The 14,487-nt window shown below is 50.0% G+C and overlaps 3 protein-coding genes across 3 annotated transcripts, besides 1 other annotated feature; 1 reads left to right on the top strand and 2 right to left on the bottom strand.

Annotated features, from left to right (window-relative positions):
* Positions 1–1,609: 1,609 nt before the first annotated feature.
* On the top strand, positions 1,610–4,775 carry An02g06720 (uncharacterized protein; the record flags this gene model as incomplete). The annotated part of the gene is made up of 7 exons (XM_001399770.3): positions 1,610–1,869; positions 1,923–2,328; positions 2,383–3,388; positions 3,440–3,570; positions 3,621–4,315; positions 4,445–4,589; positions 4,746–4,775. The coding sequence occupies 7 exons, from the start codon at positions 1,610–1,612 to the stop codon at positions 4,773–4,775; spliced, it is 2,673 nt and encodes an 890-aa protein (XP_001399807.3).
* A 926-nt stretch (positions 4,776–5,701) lies between these two features.
* An02g06710 (uncharacterized protein) lies at positions 5,702–7,285 on the bottom strand (the record flags this gene model as incomplete). Its single annotated transcript, XM_001399769.3, has 5 exons — positions 5,702–6,260; positions 6,351–6,492; positions 6,565–6,735; positions 6,936–6,954; positions 7,265–7,285. The coding sequence occupies 5 exons, from the start codon at positions 7,283–7,285 to the stop codon at positions 5,702–5,704; spliced, it is 912 nt and encodes a 303-aa protein (XP_001399806.1).
* Positions 7,286–8,620: 1,335 nt separating this feature from the next.
* An02g06700 (uncharacterized protein) lies at positions 8,621–10,487 on the bottom strand (the record flags this gene model as incomplete). The annotated part of the gene is made up of 4 exons (XM_001399768.3): positions 8,621–8,925; positions 9,005–9,505; positions 9,617–9,833; positions 10,308–10,487. The coding sequence occupies 4 exons, from the start codon at positions 10,485–10,487 to the stop codon at positions 8,621–8,623; spliced, it is 1,203 nt and encodes a 400-aa protein (XP_001399805.3).
* A 2,533-nt stretch (positions 10,488–13,020) lies between these two features.
* Positions 13,021–13,464: a repeat region (Title: weak similarity to transposon Tan1 -Aspergillus niger).
* The last annotated feature ends 1,023 nt before the right edge of the window (positions 13,465–14,487 follow it).

Raw genomic sequence — 14,487 nt, 5'->3', positions numbered from 1 at the left:
ATAATCGTCAGAGCAGCGTGTTCGTCTCTAAGCACAACTTCAACTCAGATGTATTGATTACCGTTTGTAGTTAGTGACATACATTTGCGGGGTAGTTGGTCCAGATGAGGCTAGGCCCTTACTCTTTTGGGGCGGGGATAACCAAAGTGGGACAGAAATGCAGTACACGACAGTCGTTGATTGGTCGGTAATATGCACACTCGATTCAGCACATGTGAATAGGGCTTTCAGTGATACAAAGTATTAGTACTTACGGTTGTGCAACTCTAGTTTTCTATTATCTTATCTAATTTGAGATGGGCTGTAGTAAGTAGTCAGGTGTAAGATCATCTGTTCGTAATCTAGGGAGCTAAGGGGAGCGGGCCCTAACTCTTGACATCCATCCGGTTCATATCATTACTACTCATAACGTCTACATCTCTGCCCAAGTCAAAGAGACTAAATAGGCATTGAGAATCTTCACCTAGTAGCAGGAATAGTTAGCTACCTAGTCATGAAACAGCTCATGTTACAGTCGACATGTCCACCAAGCCATGGCTTCAGCGCATCTCCGTGTGTATTACATGTCTAATTGTGGACGAAAGTATTCGGGGTCATGTCTCCTCAAAGAGTACAATAGAGGGCTTTCACGCCTTTCAGTATGTAAAACGCTGTTCTGAGATACTGATGGATGTCCTGCAGGTATAGTAGAAAGTATTCTGACATTCGGGAATATACCTATCTTACTAACATGAAGCTACCGTATATCATCATATTGAAAGGATAGTAGAAGTGTTTGAAATATACTCCATGCCTATAAATGGAAATTTGTAAGATGTTTGTATCGACGTATGCTCTCTTTTAGTTCAAAGGCAGGTTGTAACTACTTGTACTGGCATAGAAACACTATCACAGGGTAACATAATTTTATTACAAACCTAGCCTTTCTTTCTTCTTGATCGACATTCTGAAAATGTACAAATGTGACTTGAACGGCAATATCATTGAATGAATATGACATAAAAGGCTCCTGCATACGCAAGTTACCAAGCAGTAACAACTGTGGGATCACAGTGTACCTCACCTTGAGTTGAGCTCACTTTCTCTATTATTAGCTGAGTCGCGCTCCCAGGAAAGCAAACTTCCCAGCTACCATATTGATACACTTATAGGCCAAGCGCTGGGCTACTAAGAATGCAATCACAAAGTCATCTCTGGTGCCTGGCAGATTAGCTTATCGTCCCGATGCGGGAATCCCCAGCTTTCCCCGCATTTTGGCTCTTGGAGAGTCTGTCTTTGCCATTGAGTCCCCATACGTCGTACAAATTACTACAATCGATTCATATCATCTTGAGCCATCCTCTAAGAAGCCTGATAGTGGCTCGGACAGTGCAATATTCGTTCGCTGTCCCGACCGTGTCGATCGTTGCCCTGTCATGGAATGATTGCATCATCAGGTGCTTACTGTTCAGCTGTTTACCATCCCCCGACCTCCACCTCCGCTCTTCTTCCAACTTCATCCATCAGTGCTGCTTGATGGACAGCTTCCCCCATCCTATCCATCATCGCCTGTTCTTTGTCTGATATCTTTATTCATCACCTGTCGGTTGATTGCTCTGAATCAACCACAATGCGCCCATCCCTTGCGGTGCTGGCAGCCGCCCTTCAGGCGACCGTCGGCATTGCGTCCAGCTTGACGCCGCCTGTTCTGCCTCTGATCGTGCGGAACCCCTACCTAAGCACATGGCTCGGAAATGCCAGAGATGAACCCTGGACCAAATGGCCCATGTTCTACACTGGCGAGGAGGTGGGCCTCTCTCTGATGGCTCATGTTCCGAGCACAGGCACCGTGTATCCATTGTTGGGCAAGCCTCACGAATCCCTGTCTGGGTAGGCACAGCATCATCCCATCCGCTTTCATCCCAACTGATAGACGCTGCTAGGACACAGATCGATTTCCCGACATACCTTGGAGCCAACTACGACGCGTCTACCACCAATCTGACCTACCGCATTGATCCTTCCACCTCTGCCTCCCATCCCCTGGAGATCACCGTCTCTTTCTTGTCTCCCATCACTCCTACATCGACTCTGCGGCAGTCGATTCCCGCATCATATGTCACAGTACATGTCCACGGTGAAGTAAGCGTAAATGTCTATATGGACATCAACGGAGGCTGGGTGAGCGGTGACACCCGGAGTCACATCTCTTGGCAGTATGACGCGTTCGATGCGAAAGACAACAAACCAGCTCTGCGGAGGTGGAGATTTCAGAGACAGTCGGAGCTGCTGTTCTCGGAAATCCGCGATCGTGCCGAATGGGGCACTCTTCACTTCACCGCGCCCGCCGTATGTAAACTGGAGAGTAGTGTCACTCTGCTCGTTGCTGACCCAAGCATCTAGGATGTCCAATTTCAGTCTGGCGAGGCGTCGGCCGTAAGGAAAACATTCTTGACACAAGGAGTCCTCGACAACGTCAACGATGAAGTCTTCCGTGCCATTGGAGACCGAGAGCCGGTCTTTGCATTCTCCAAGTCATTCGTCCTCAACCGGAAATCTGGGCCGACCAGCGCCAGCGTAACCTTTAGTATTGCCTTGATCCAAGATCCTGTTGTCCAATATGCCTCTGCACGTGGTTTGACTCTGATGCGGCCTCTGTGGGAGTCATGGTTCCCTAGTGTTGACGCGCTCCTGAACTTCCACTACCACGACTTCTCCCAGGCGAGTGCGTTGGCCTCCAACTACTCGGAGCAGTTAGCCAAGGATGCCTACCAGTCGGGGGCTCACGACTACGTTGACATCGTCGCACTCTCTGCTCGACAGGTCATGGGGGCAACTACCTTCTCTGGAACGCCTGAAGATCCGATCTTGTTTCTGAAAGAGATCTCATCTAATGGAAACTTCCAGACGATTGATGTCATCTTCCCTGCATTTCCGTTTTTCTTGTATACTAACCCGCGGTGGTTGGCCTACCTTCTGGAGCCGTTGATCGAGCACATGTTGAGTGGACAATACCCAAACACTTACGCCATGCATGATTTGGGAACTCATTTCCCGAATGCCACTGGGCATCCGGATGGAAACGATGAGTACATGCCGGTGGAGGAATGCGGTAACATCCTCATCATGGGTTTGGCCATCGTGAACTCGCTGCGTTATTCGGAAGATTCTGCCGCGTCTTCCATCTGGTCGACACAAGGCGAAAGCCCTGTACTTTCGGACGATCATCCCGGGTACTTTCCTCTGGTAAGCCTTCAAGCACATGGAGGTATCGATAAGCAGGATGGAAGATGGGGTGGTGGTATACAGGGCCAACGTGAGGCAGAGAGATGGCTTCAGCGCAGTTACCGTCTCTGGAAACAGTGGACTGGCTACTTGGTGGAGTTTTCGCTGGAGCCAGAGAATCAGCGTAAGGTGTTCACCTAAGAGGATCTCATGGCAATAGCTAACTCTCAAATAGTTTCGACAGATGATTTCGCCGGCTGGCTGGCGCTTCAAACGAACTTGGCGCTCAAAGGTATCGTCGGCATCAATGCCATGAGCAAGCTAGCTGAGGTGGTTGGCAATGATGAAGACGCCTCATACTACAAGGTTAGTTGTGCAGTCATACACGCAGGAAAATCTTCTCACCACCTATATAGGACATCGCAGATACCTACATCGCCAAGTGGGAGGAGTTGGGCATGTCTCGAGACCAAACACACGCGAAGCTCGCTTACGACTGGTACGGATCGTGGACGACCATCTACAATCTGTACGCCGATGCACTGCTGTGCTTCCATCTGGAGGGCAGCGATACCTCTCCACACGCAACGTCCGGCTCCAAACAGAGACCCCTCCATCCCCATCCCCCTCACCCGCACAAGACTGGCTTCGTGCCCCGCCATATATACCAGAGACAGTCTATTTGGTACCACAACGTGCGTCAAAAGTATGGCCTCCCACTTGACAGCCGGCACTTGTATACCAAGACCGACTGGGAGTTCTTCTCCATGGCCGTTGCCAGCGAGAACGTCCGCAGCGAGGTCCTGGAATCCGTCGCCAAATGGGTCAATGAGACGGTCACCGACCTTCCGTTCACCGATCTCCACAACACGGAGGGTAAGGGCGAGTTCCCCGGGCCGAATTTCTACGCTCGACCGGTGATCGGCGGCCACTTCGCGTTCCTGGCCCTTCAGCGCGCGTGTGGGGGCCGGGCGATGGAGGGGCTAGCCTATCTGGACGAGGGGAACAACGTGTTCTCGACCAGTACGCTGGCGGACTGGAAGAAGGCCGCAGCTAAAGCTGTCGAAGAGTTCCAGACGTCGTCTGAGCCAGAGGAATCTACTGGCGAAGAGTTCGGCTATGGATCTGAGAGTCTGGAACTCTGAGCGTGAAAACCTATATATAGCAATCTTTGGGTCTGATGAACAACAAGTACTTCAAGGATTAGCAAGCTTTTGACTGAATACTTTTGGTTACATAGTTTGAGAAACCGAAGAAGTTGTGAGACACTTGAATTGGAAAATAGCCTCCTTCCTAAATTACTCAGTATACAATTACTTAGTGTGGGTAAAGACCCTATCAATCTAAAGTCACACTACTACCAACCGTGCCACCCAATTACAATAGTAAGTAAATTAAATTAATTTAAGTAAAACAGAAGCTTTATAGCAACAAAGTAGATAGCCCCTACCCAGTCCAACAGTCTAGTAATTAATCCCCGAGCCTGTGGTACTGTCCTTCCATAGTATTTTAGTTATAGTATCAGATCTACCACAATATAGTACTATAATCATGCCATTCCAATCCAATGAATCCCAAGAAGACATGACTCAAGTGTAATCCACTATCTACTTAAAATACTATTTACTACTCATACATCATGATATGTGAATACTAGTAGGGTGGTCCAAGAATCACCGTTTGCTACTACCTAATCAACTATCGAAATAAATTATGTTACTGCCAAAGGTGGTGTGCCAGCAGAGCATATTGACGCTTCGAGTCAAAAGTCACTTTCCTTTCATATGACCTTGAATATGGACATGGACATGGACATGAACATTAAAAGCGCAAAACATTATTACATGGGGTGTTATTCCATCCAGATTTCCTGAGGGATAAATTTTAATGACAATGGACAAAGGGGGGACAAGTACAAAAAAGGATAAGGTGAAGAGAGAGAGAAGGAAGAAATAATTATTATTTCATCATTCCATAAGAAGAGAAGACGACTGTACGTTGAAACTTTGCATTGAGGAAAGTAAAAATATGTGGAAAAGGGGCCCATAGCCATAGATAAGATAGATAAAAGAGGCATATTGCACAGATGAACCTTTGGATTTTTTTGATCTTTTTTCTTCTGTTCCATTGCTTATGTTCGAAATTTCACCCTTTCCCTTTTTTGTCTGTTTCCCCTTTTTTGTTTTTGTCACATTTGAGATTCAGTTCATACACACATGCAAGCAGGCACACACACGCACACATAGACACTCTTTTCTTTCTCTCTCTCATGCACACACACAAAACTTTCATTTTCGTTCTCATCTCATTTGGATCCCTGGATTTCGACTACCTAAATTGCTAGCGAGAAAAAAAGGGGCGTTGGGGAGGGAGGGTTTATTGGTAGTGAGGATCATGCGTAGAAAGAAAAAGAAAAAAGATGTGAGGGGGAAGCATGGACATGCATGCATGGATGCTAGCCTATAAATGCCAGTTTATGAGGGGGAAAAAACTGCATTTATTTGCCGCCAAGGCTGGGGAAGTTCTTCTCGTCAACGGCGACAGCGGGAGTAGCAGCAGCAGCGGCAGCGGGGCGCTCGGAACGGGGACCGTTGCCACGGCCGCCACGAGCACCACGAGCACCACGGCCACCACGGCCGCCACGGGGACCAGGGCCACCAGTGCGGGGAGCCTCAACGAAGCGCATGTCGACCTCAAGGAAGTTCTTCTCCTTGCGCTGCTTCTCGCGCTTGGACTTGTCCTCCTTGCCCTTGATGTAGGCATCCTCCTCCTCGGAACGCTTGAGCTCCTTGGCGGCGGCCCACTTCTTGTCGAGCTTGGTGCCCTCGTTGGGAGCACGGACGGGCTTGGCGCTCAGGTCACCCTGGGCAGCCTTCTCGGCAAGGTAGTCGGCGTAGGACTTGGACTTGTCGGCGGCCTCCTCGGGCTTCTCCTCGCCGGGGGTCTGGGGCTCGGTCTCATCGGTCTGAGCAATGTTCTCGCCGGCCTTCTCATCGTCCCAGGTCTTCTCGCCGCTCTGGTTACCCCAGCCCTGGTTCACCTGCTTGCGGGTGTCGCTATCCAGTGATATGTCAGTTTCGATTGGGTCCCATGTCTCGTTTTTTCCCGTCTCCATGGAGAACAAGATGATGAAGAGAGGGGCTTACGTCTGGCCGGTGCGGGACTGGCGGTCGTGGCGGACACGCTCACCACGGTCCTCACGGGCGCGGAATCCGCGCCGTTGGGCGTCCTTCTCATCGGTGGGCTTCTCACGGTTGTTGTTTCTGCCGGCGTTGCGGTCACGGAAAGCTGAACGCAATCGAAATCAGTCGGAATGTACTTGCCAAAGAGTCGGAACTCAACGTAGGTGGGAATACATACCGGCCTCGTTGCCAGTGGCGCGGCCACCACGGCGAGAGTTGTTGTTGTTCTCACGGGGCTGGGAAGGGGCCTCCTTGGGAGCGTCCCGCTTGCCAACACGGGGAGCCGGCCTGTCTACGGCTTTCGTAGGGGGCTCGGGGGCTCTGTTGGGGTCGAGTTCAGGGTCATTGCCTGTAGTTGCGCAGCGCGAGCAACAGCACGCTTGAGGTTAGAAAATGATGTAATCCCTTCACGAATTCGAAGTGTAGATGGATCGACGACATGCGAAAAGAGAGACCAAGGCAAAGTCAAACACGACAGGTAGTGCAAAGTGCAGGATAGAACTCAGGTATGGTAGGTAGGTAGGTAGGTAAGGGAAGGGCGAGAATTACCAAGAAGCTCGTAGAGGTTCTGTTATAGTAGATGATATGTTAGCCTTCGCATTTCCAGATGTTTAAAGCTGCCGCTTTCTCTCTCTCTCTCGTCTCGTCTGTGGTGGTGATGGCGCGAGTGGTGAGGAGCAGGATGGATTTGTGCAATATTCCTTGCCGTCGCCCAAACCCCGCTCGTTGCAATGCAACTGCGCTCCCAACCCAATCCCAGCACCCTTCCATCAATCCAGCCGTAGAATATTCCTCCCCTCAAATCGCGGATTTCCATCACCCTCGCACAGCAACAGACGGAGAGAAAACGAGGGCCATTCTCTTTCAAAGCAACGCACCTTGGACCGGATCTCCGCCATGACGCCTGGTTTTATGCGGGGCCTTCCGGGGAAGGCTCTCTCTCTTATCGCAACAATTCGGTCCGACGGAGCGGGCGGGGAGAGTCGACACAGGCAGAAACCTCGACGACGAACGGTAGCTGACCTCTCCTTTGTTTAGGGGGATGGGGATAGGATGGTGGTTGGAGTGAAGGGGGTTGACTGGACGGTGGATGGAGGCGACGTTTGTGGTTGCACTCGCCCGATCCGGTAAGGTGCGAATTGCTGCTAAGCGAATCCGGGAATGCGGCCTGTGATTGGTCTGCAGCAGCTAGGGCTTAGGGTAAAACACCAGCGGATGACGCTGAGATGATGCTCTGCATCGCTGCCTTCAGTTGGGCTTACGCTCTACAGTATGTAGAATGGACGGTTGTTGCTTTTTCTTTCGCTCTCCCCCTACAGCATTCTGGGGGTGATCTGTAGATCACTGCCATCCCCAATTCCCATTCCCCTCTTTTGTCATACGTCACTACTCATTTCTCTCCTCTTCCTCTCTCTCTCTCTCTCTCGCCCCCAGGCCGTTTGTAAGCTTTCCCCCCAATTGCCGAGCTCCGTAGCTGGTCACCTGCCACTCCAGGTACTTCCCAAATCGAGTAGATACCTCCCCCATAGCTTTCAGAGCTCTCCCAGGAGGGAAACTATACACACTCTCTATGACAAAAGTAGCAACAAATGGAACCGGGAAGTACAGATAGAAGCTGAGAAAAAATTGAATGATTCATAAGAATGGAATAGAATGCAATGCCGCAGGGATGCAACATAACCCAGATCAGCAAGAAATACATATGCAAGCCACCGTTTCACTGCAGCCCAAATCATCACCATCACCATAGCAAGAAATAAGAACATCATATAGCTATGTCCGCAAGAGCTGAGAGTGAAGAGTGTGACCCGGTTCAAACTGCACCGCAGTCTCCCTCGGGCCCATTATACCAGTCATGCATGTACACAAAGAACCATGTCTCAACTTTTATCGCGGCCTTTCTTTTTCTTTCCCTTTTTAATCCTCTTTCCTCCGCTCATCCCGCGCTCAAAGGAACAAACAGCCGACCGCTTTTCTTTTCCAGTTTCAAAGGCGTCAATCAATCAAAAGCGCCACAGCAACAGCAGAACAGCAAGCGAACCAATATAAACAAATGGTATCAACCGCAAACGCCAGGCAATGCTTCAAAGTTTCAACTTTTGTCTTCCAGTCATAGAAGAAAGCTATGAAGGAAATCCGTCAAGCATATCTCTTCCTTCCGACCGTGATGTCCCTCGAACCGAAAGAGGGTAATCCGTGACGGGGTTGAGAGTACAAAACAAGAAACAAACGGGTTAATGGCGGGTATTATTCTGCTCGTAACTGAAAGGAGTCTGGAAATGCATGCTCGCACTCAATCCAAATGGATCGGCATCCAACATAGGTTCATAGTTCCCCATGAGGTGGTTCGCATTGTTATAGGCGCCATTGGCTCCCTCTGCCGCATGTTGGGTGTACTGGTTGAGATTATGAGCCCCCATGGGGTGAGAGCCCGCCGGCACAGACGCGGGATTGTTGTAGCCGGAGACGTAGGGCGAGGCGCCCACGGTGGAATCATGCTCCTCGTCAATCATGTCGGCCTGGGCATCATACTCCTGTTCTATGCGGACATTAACCAAGTGTTCAACACCACCACGGACCTGGAAGAAAACAGCAATGCGGGAATGGAGTCAGCTTACCCAGTTGGTCATAGTGCTTCTGGAATGGCGATGGGTAGTACGCGGAGGGGACGCGGGGAGCTCGGGGATTCGTACCACCCGGCATGGCGGCCTTTGGGTCGGTCGACTCCGGCTGGCCGATGCTCATCGGCGGCGAGGTTTGGCTGATATTTCGCGAGTGCGACAGCATCTGCGAGCGCTGCTGCGCCTGGGGATCCACCCCAACTGGCGACATCGCTCCCTGGAAGGGAAAACCCGGGGATTTGGCGTGGGACGGGGAGGAGACATGGGACGGAGGCGTGGCCTGAAATTGTGGCGACGGAATACCATACGCACCATCACGATGTTGAGCCATGCCAAAGGGCTCCTTGGGAGCGATGCCAGGATGCCGTTGAGCCGAGGTTCGGTTTACGGCAGCGCGCTCCAGGGTGGAGGGAGGCTTCGCTGCCATAGGGGTGGGCTTAGCAGCGCCCGCGCCGGGGGCCCCGGCCTTCAGTCGCAGCTCTGCTTGCACATCGATTCCTACGGTCGGTCAGTATCTCAAGTACGGGACAAGGATCGCCCCGAGGGCGCTTATCAGGAAGGGGGGCTTGCAAGCTTGCGAGTTGGGTTATGCGAGCGGGGAAGACCAACCTTTTTCGAGCAAGATACGTTCGAGCAAGGAGTTCTTGTAGCGCAGCATCAAGCATTCATCAGCGGCGCTACGATGATTCTGCTGAAGGGTCTGCAGGGAGTCTTCATTGCGCTTAATGGTGGACTCGAGCTGGCGGATGTACTCTGTGCGACGCTCACGGAAGGCAGCCTGGGCCTGGCGGTTGCGTTGCTTCCGCTCCTCCGAGGTAGCATAGATCTGACGGCGGGCGTTAGCTTCATGTCGGGGAAGGGGATGGGATCAAGGGTCCAGATAGATAACAAGATCGATAAAGGCTTGGAAGAGGGGATGGGGGATAAGGTGCAGATGGAGGAGATAAGTAAAAGGGGACAGCAAGGAATGGAGGGATGTGACAGGACGATAAGGATGAACAATCGCGATGATAAATGATAATAATAAACGCAGTGCGGGGCCCCGGACTGGCACGCAGGGACAAATCACTGGGGGAGAACCAGCGATAGGCACCAACAGCACAGCCAGTGATGATGCTGGACGAACACCAAAAGACGTGATGGATGTTGATGATAGATAGATAAAGGTAATAGAAATGAGATAAGGGAAAAACAAGCAACGACCACCACGAGGTATAAAAAGCCAAAAGGGTCGATCTGGATCCGGGGTAAAAAAACAAATTGAGGACAGCCACCCTCGAATCGAAGAATTCTTACGTACTGGTTTTCTTCCCCCTTTGCGCTTCTGAGTCTGGGTCACATCTTGCATCAGAATCTCCCCCTCGGCCTCAGGTGTTGACACCGCCGAGCTGATCGAGCCTTCAGGCAACGGCTCGGTCTTGGGGACAACCGGCTCGGTGGCCGGGTTGTCATTTTGTGTGGAATTGCTCGTCTCAACCATGGAGACCATTGGATTTGGCTATGTATGGAGGAAAGGGGGGATGGGGATTTAGCCTTGTTCTTTTCTTTGTTTGCTGGCCGTCTTGTTGCCTGTCCGGGTTGCCCAAAGACAGGTCGGTTATGGGAATCCCCCCTTGCGTGCTCGGTAGATGGAGAATGACGCACCCAACAAGAAATCCGGGGGCGTGGGATATTATAAAATTAGCAAGGAAAAGAAAAAGGGAACCAAAAAAAAACAGAAAAGGGAAAAGGCAGATGACGACGGCCGGGATCGAATATCAAAAGCCTCTTCTTTCCTCTCTGTCGTCTTTCTCGCTCTCCCAAAAGACCGGGCTAACAAAACAGCGGACTTAATTTCCCCCTCACGCAAAATAGACGCGGTGAACGATCGCAAAAGACAAATGGTAATAGGAATACAACAACAGGTAAAAAAGTTAGCCGGCGGGGTATGGAATCTGATAATTCAGACGCAGGAAACGCGCGGCTGGGCGGCAGAAAGGGACGTGCGAGGGCTGGCAGAGGGTCGCAAGGAGGCCAGCGGAAGAGGTGACATAAAGGAAATTGATGATGGAATACCCAGATAGCCAGCAGGTTCGGGGGGGAAGTAGGAGAGAAGCGCGAAGGACAGTGAGAGGGGATGGGTGGGAAGGTGAGAGTGGGAAAGATGTGAGGTAAAATTATTTACTAAAAAGAACGGGGATGTTATTAAAGGGAAAGAAAAGGTCGAATAAGGGCCTTCTTCTCTTGGTCCAAGCCTGGTGGGTTGGAAAATTCGAGCAAAGAGTGGGCAAAATAATATTTAATGGGGACAGCAGAAGGGGAAAAAAAAAATTTATTATTTTATTTTTCTTTTGGCTTCTCTTCGAACTTTCCTTTTGGGTCCAAGGCAGAGACTTTCCCAGGGGAAAAATCCAGCCCATCAACCCCATCCATCCACTCCATCCACTCACGCGAGACGGTGCAAAGAGAGTGAGAGGGGAAAATGGACCGAACGGAACGAGCTTCGGTTTCGCCGCCGCTGGACAAACTCTTTTTGACTTTTGCACTACTTTTTGACGCCTCGTCTGGTCTTTACTTTTTTTGCTTTTAAAACAACTGATGCTCTCTTACCCGTCCGGTTTCTGTTTCTTCGAATAGTTCTAGTAGTTCTACGCATTCTTCCTTGCCCCTGCTTTAGTTTTGTCGTTCTAACATCATAAGAGCCACTCTCCCCTCATTGCCCAGTAACAAATCCCCCTCTCTCCCTCCCCTCCCCTCTCTCCCACCCTCTCTCTTTGTCTTTCTGTCCACTCAGGTCCTCGATGCAATTATTCCCTCCTTGCTAGAAGCGGTTTTCCTCGGCCGCGGCACCAACTTGAGCGAGATCCACTGCAAGGTCAGACCCAGCCGAAGATCCGCCCAGGGTGAGTCGTCAAACTCGTCACTGCCTCCGTGGTCCAAGTTACTACTTATACCCTATTCGAATGGGCTTACTCCTCTGGTGCTGCTGCTGCTGGTGGCCCGTCCGCCAGGCCATGCAGGCTCCGAAACGGAGTGGAGAGCAGGAGAACGTGTCGTTGTCCTTTTTCCATTCCTTTCCGCTTCTCTCGGAAGTGGCTACTGGGGTGGATGCGAGCAACCTTGAAAGCAATGCCATTGTTAAGTCGGTTCCAGCTAGCTCAGTCTGGACCAGAACCGTGTAGTATTTATCCAGGCGATAAAGTAGAAGCCTCCCTTTTCTCCTATCGACAAGTCATGAGGAGGTTTTCCTTCCCCTTTCTGGTGGGCACGTCGTTAATATCTTCATCGTGCCGCGGAGATGTTCCGGCAGGTCAAGACAAAGTTTTCCGTGGTTCAGCTGGGGCGGATTCCTTGTCCTGCTGTCGTACGAACTTGGGGGTCTTGCGTGGACACACACCAGGTTCCCCTTCTATCCTGTTACTCCTCTGTCTACTGAAGGCGGTGGGTTTATGATTGATTGATTGAACCTCGGTCCAAGTACCGTGGCAGGAAGTAATCCGACAGTCGAGAAATCTGGTCTAACTCCACGAGAGAGGTCGTACGAAATGCCCGGGACCCTTGAAGGAGAAAGAAACGACGAGGAAAATCACGCAGATCCAACTGGACCATACCCAAACGGGACAAGGTGAATACGGCAAAGTTTCGTCCCTGACCCCGTGACCAGTGGCCATTTGGGGTCATAATACGGCATGATGACCATACGGTACCACAAATCCATCTCGACTAAATTGCCTTTCTCATCCACCCAGAATTCCCTCTCAGGGTCTAAAGTCTTGCTGAATACATAAAGAGATAGTAGGCTGGTCTGATCGGATCCCGAGGATATCCAGTTGGATGACAGTCCTTGGCATGTCTGCTTTCAAGACAGTCAAGACTAGAAGATACCAGCTATTTTCAGCGTATACAAATGAGCACCTGATCGAACAGCCGAACTTCCGGTTTTCTTTCCCCCTCAACTCAAACCACCAACCAACCCGGGATGTACCTGCAGGACAACCAGACTAGACAGAAGACACTATGACTTACTCGGTATATACTAACGTAATCAACGGTCGGACGGGCCACACGGTCAGGCGGGCCATCTGGTAATACTATACAAAAGATATCTTTTTAAACATAATATATCTCTACCATCCAGGTCTAGAAGAATTAGATTTCTTCTATATAGATTTTAAATAATATAAATAATATCTATATACCTTCTAAAAATGAATATACTTTTACTTATGGACTTATCATATTACAATATCTGTATTTATATGTATTATATAAGAATCTGGTTTCATTATCAAAGTAAAAATTCTAAAAATCTGAAAAATTCATGGAATACTTATTCTTATATATATAAACTATCTACAAAGTTAGAGCTTCATAGAAGTAGTACTGGTTGATATATAATAGAATCAAAAAGACATCTTTTATATGGGATTTCAGGATGGCCCGCCTGACCGTGTGGCCCGTTCGACCGTTGATTACGTTAGTAGTTGGTACTTGGGATATACACAGTACAGTACTATAGGAGACTGCCGATGAAGGAGGTCTCCGCCAGCCAACCACCTCCAGGGCCTCGCCTATGTCCCGTCATCCTACGTCGCTCCGAGACTCCGCCTCAGGAAGGAAAAAAAATAAAAAAGGCAAAGTGACTGTGACTTGACATCACGAGGATCCGCCACGGGATCATCTGAGGATGATGGGCTGATCGGATGGAATCCAATGCCTGTTGCTGTTGCAGTTGCTGGGTGGACTTGCGGCGACTACCGATGAGCAGCAGCAACTATTGACCAGATCCTTCTTGGCAGAGTTGGATTTGTTGTCGTCGCTGCTGCTGCTGCTGCTGTGCTGGAGGATGAATACATCAATATGTAGAGAGCGTACTTCTGTACTCCGTAGAATAGGATGTATCTCAATCGGAGTATCCGAATCCAGACTGAGAGTTCGAACATGTTTATTTCTCCATCAGATCTGCCGGTGACAGCGCCTGGACCCTGATGTCATTCCCAGCTCTTCTCTAACCAACCAATACTCACTCCTCACCACTCGACTCTCTCTATACTCTTCTCTTTCAACTCTACCCCTGTCCACCTTCACAGACATTCAATGCTATTCCAAATGTCAAACCAATCCCCCCAAAGAGTCATTGGAATCAGTCCCATCCCCCATTTACCATCCCCTGAGCGCAACTCCGAGAAAACAAAACAAAAGAATAACCGCGGCGATCGGCTTTCCATCGGCTCTCCCCCACCACCAAAAAGATGGACTGACTGATTATTCATTCCTGCTCATTTCTTTTTCACATGAAGACCAAAAAAAAAAAAAAAAAAAAAACACCATCCCCGACTAGACTACATCCTCAGCTCTCCATCGTCAACCCCCATCTGATCTAATTCCACCTGTCAGACCTTTTTCCCCCTGCATCTTTGAAAAAAAGAACAGCACAGGATCTCATCTGCGCGCCGATGCAATCCGTCTCCGCCCGCCGCCATCCAGCAACTTGAGCCCGC

This window comes from Aspergillus niger (assembly GCF_000002855.4).
Source record: "Aspergillus niger supercontig An02".
In the NCBI taxonomy this organism is placed as follows: Eukaryota; Fungi; Ascomycota; class Eurotiomycetes; order Eurotiales; family Aspergillaceae; genus Aspergillus; species Aspergillus niger.
Note: the sequence above shows the minus strand (reverse complement) of the source record. Positions and strands in the feature narration are given on the sequence as shown.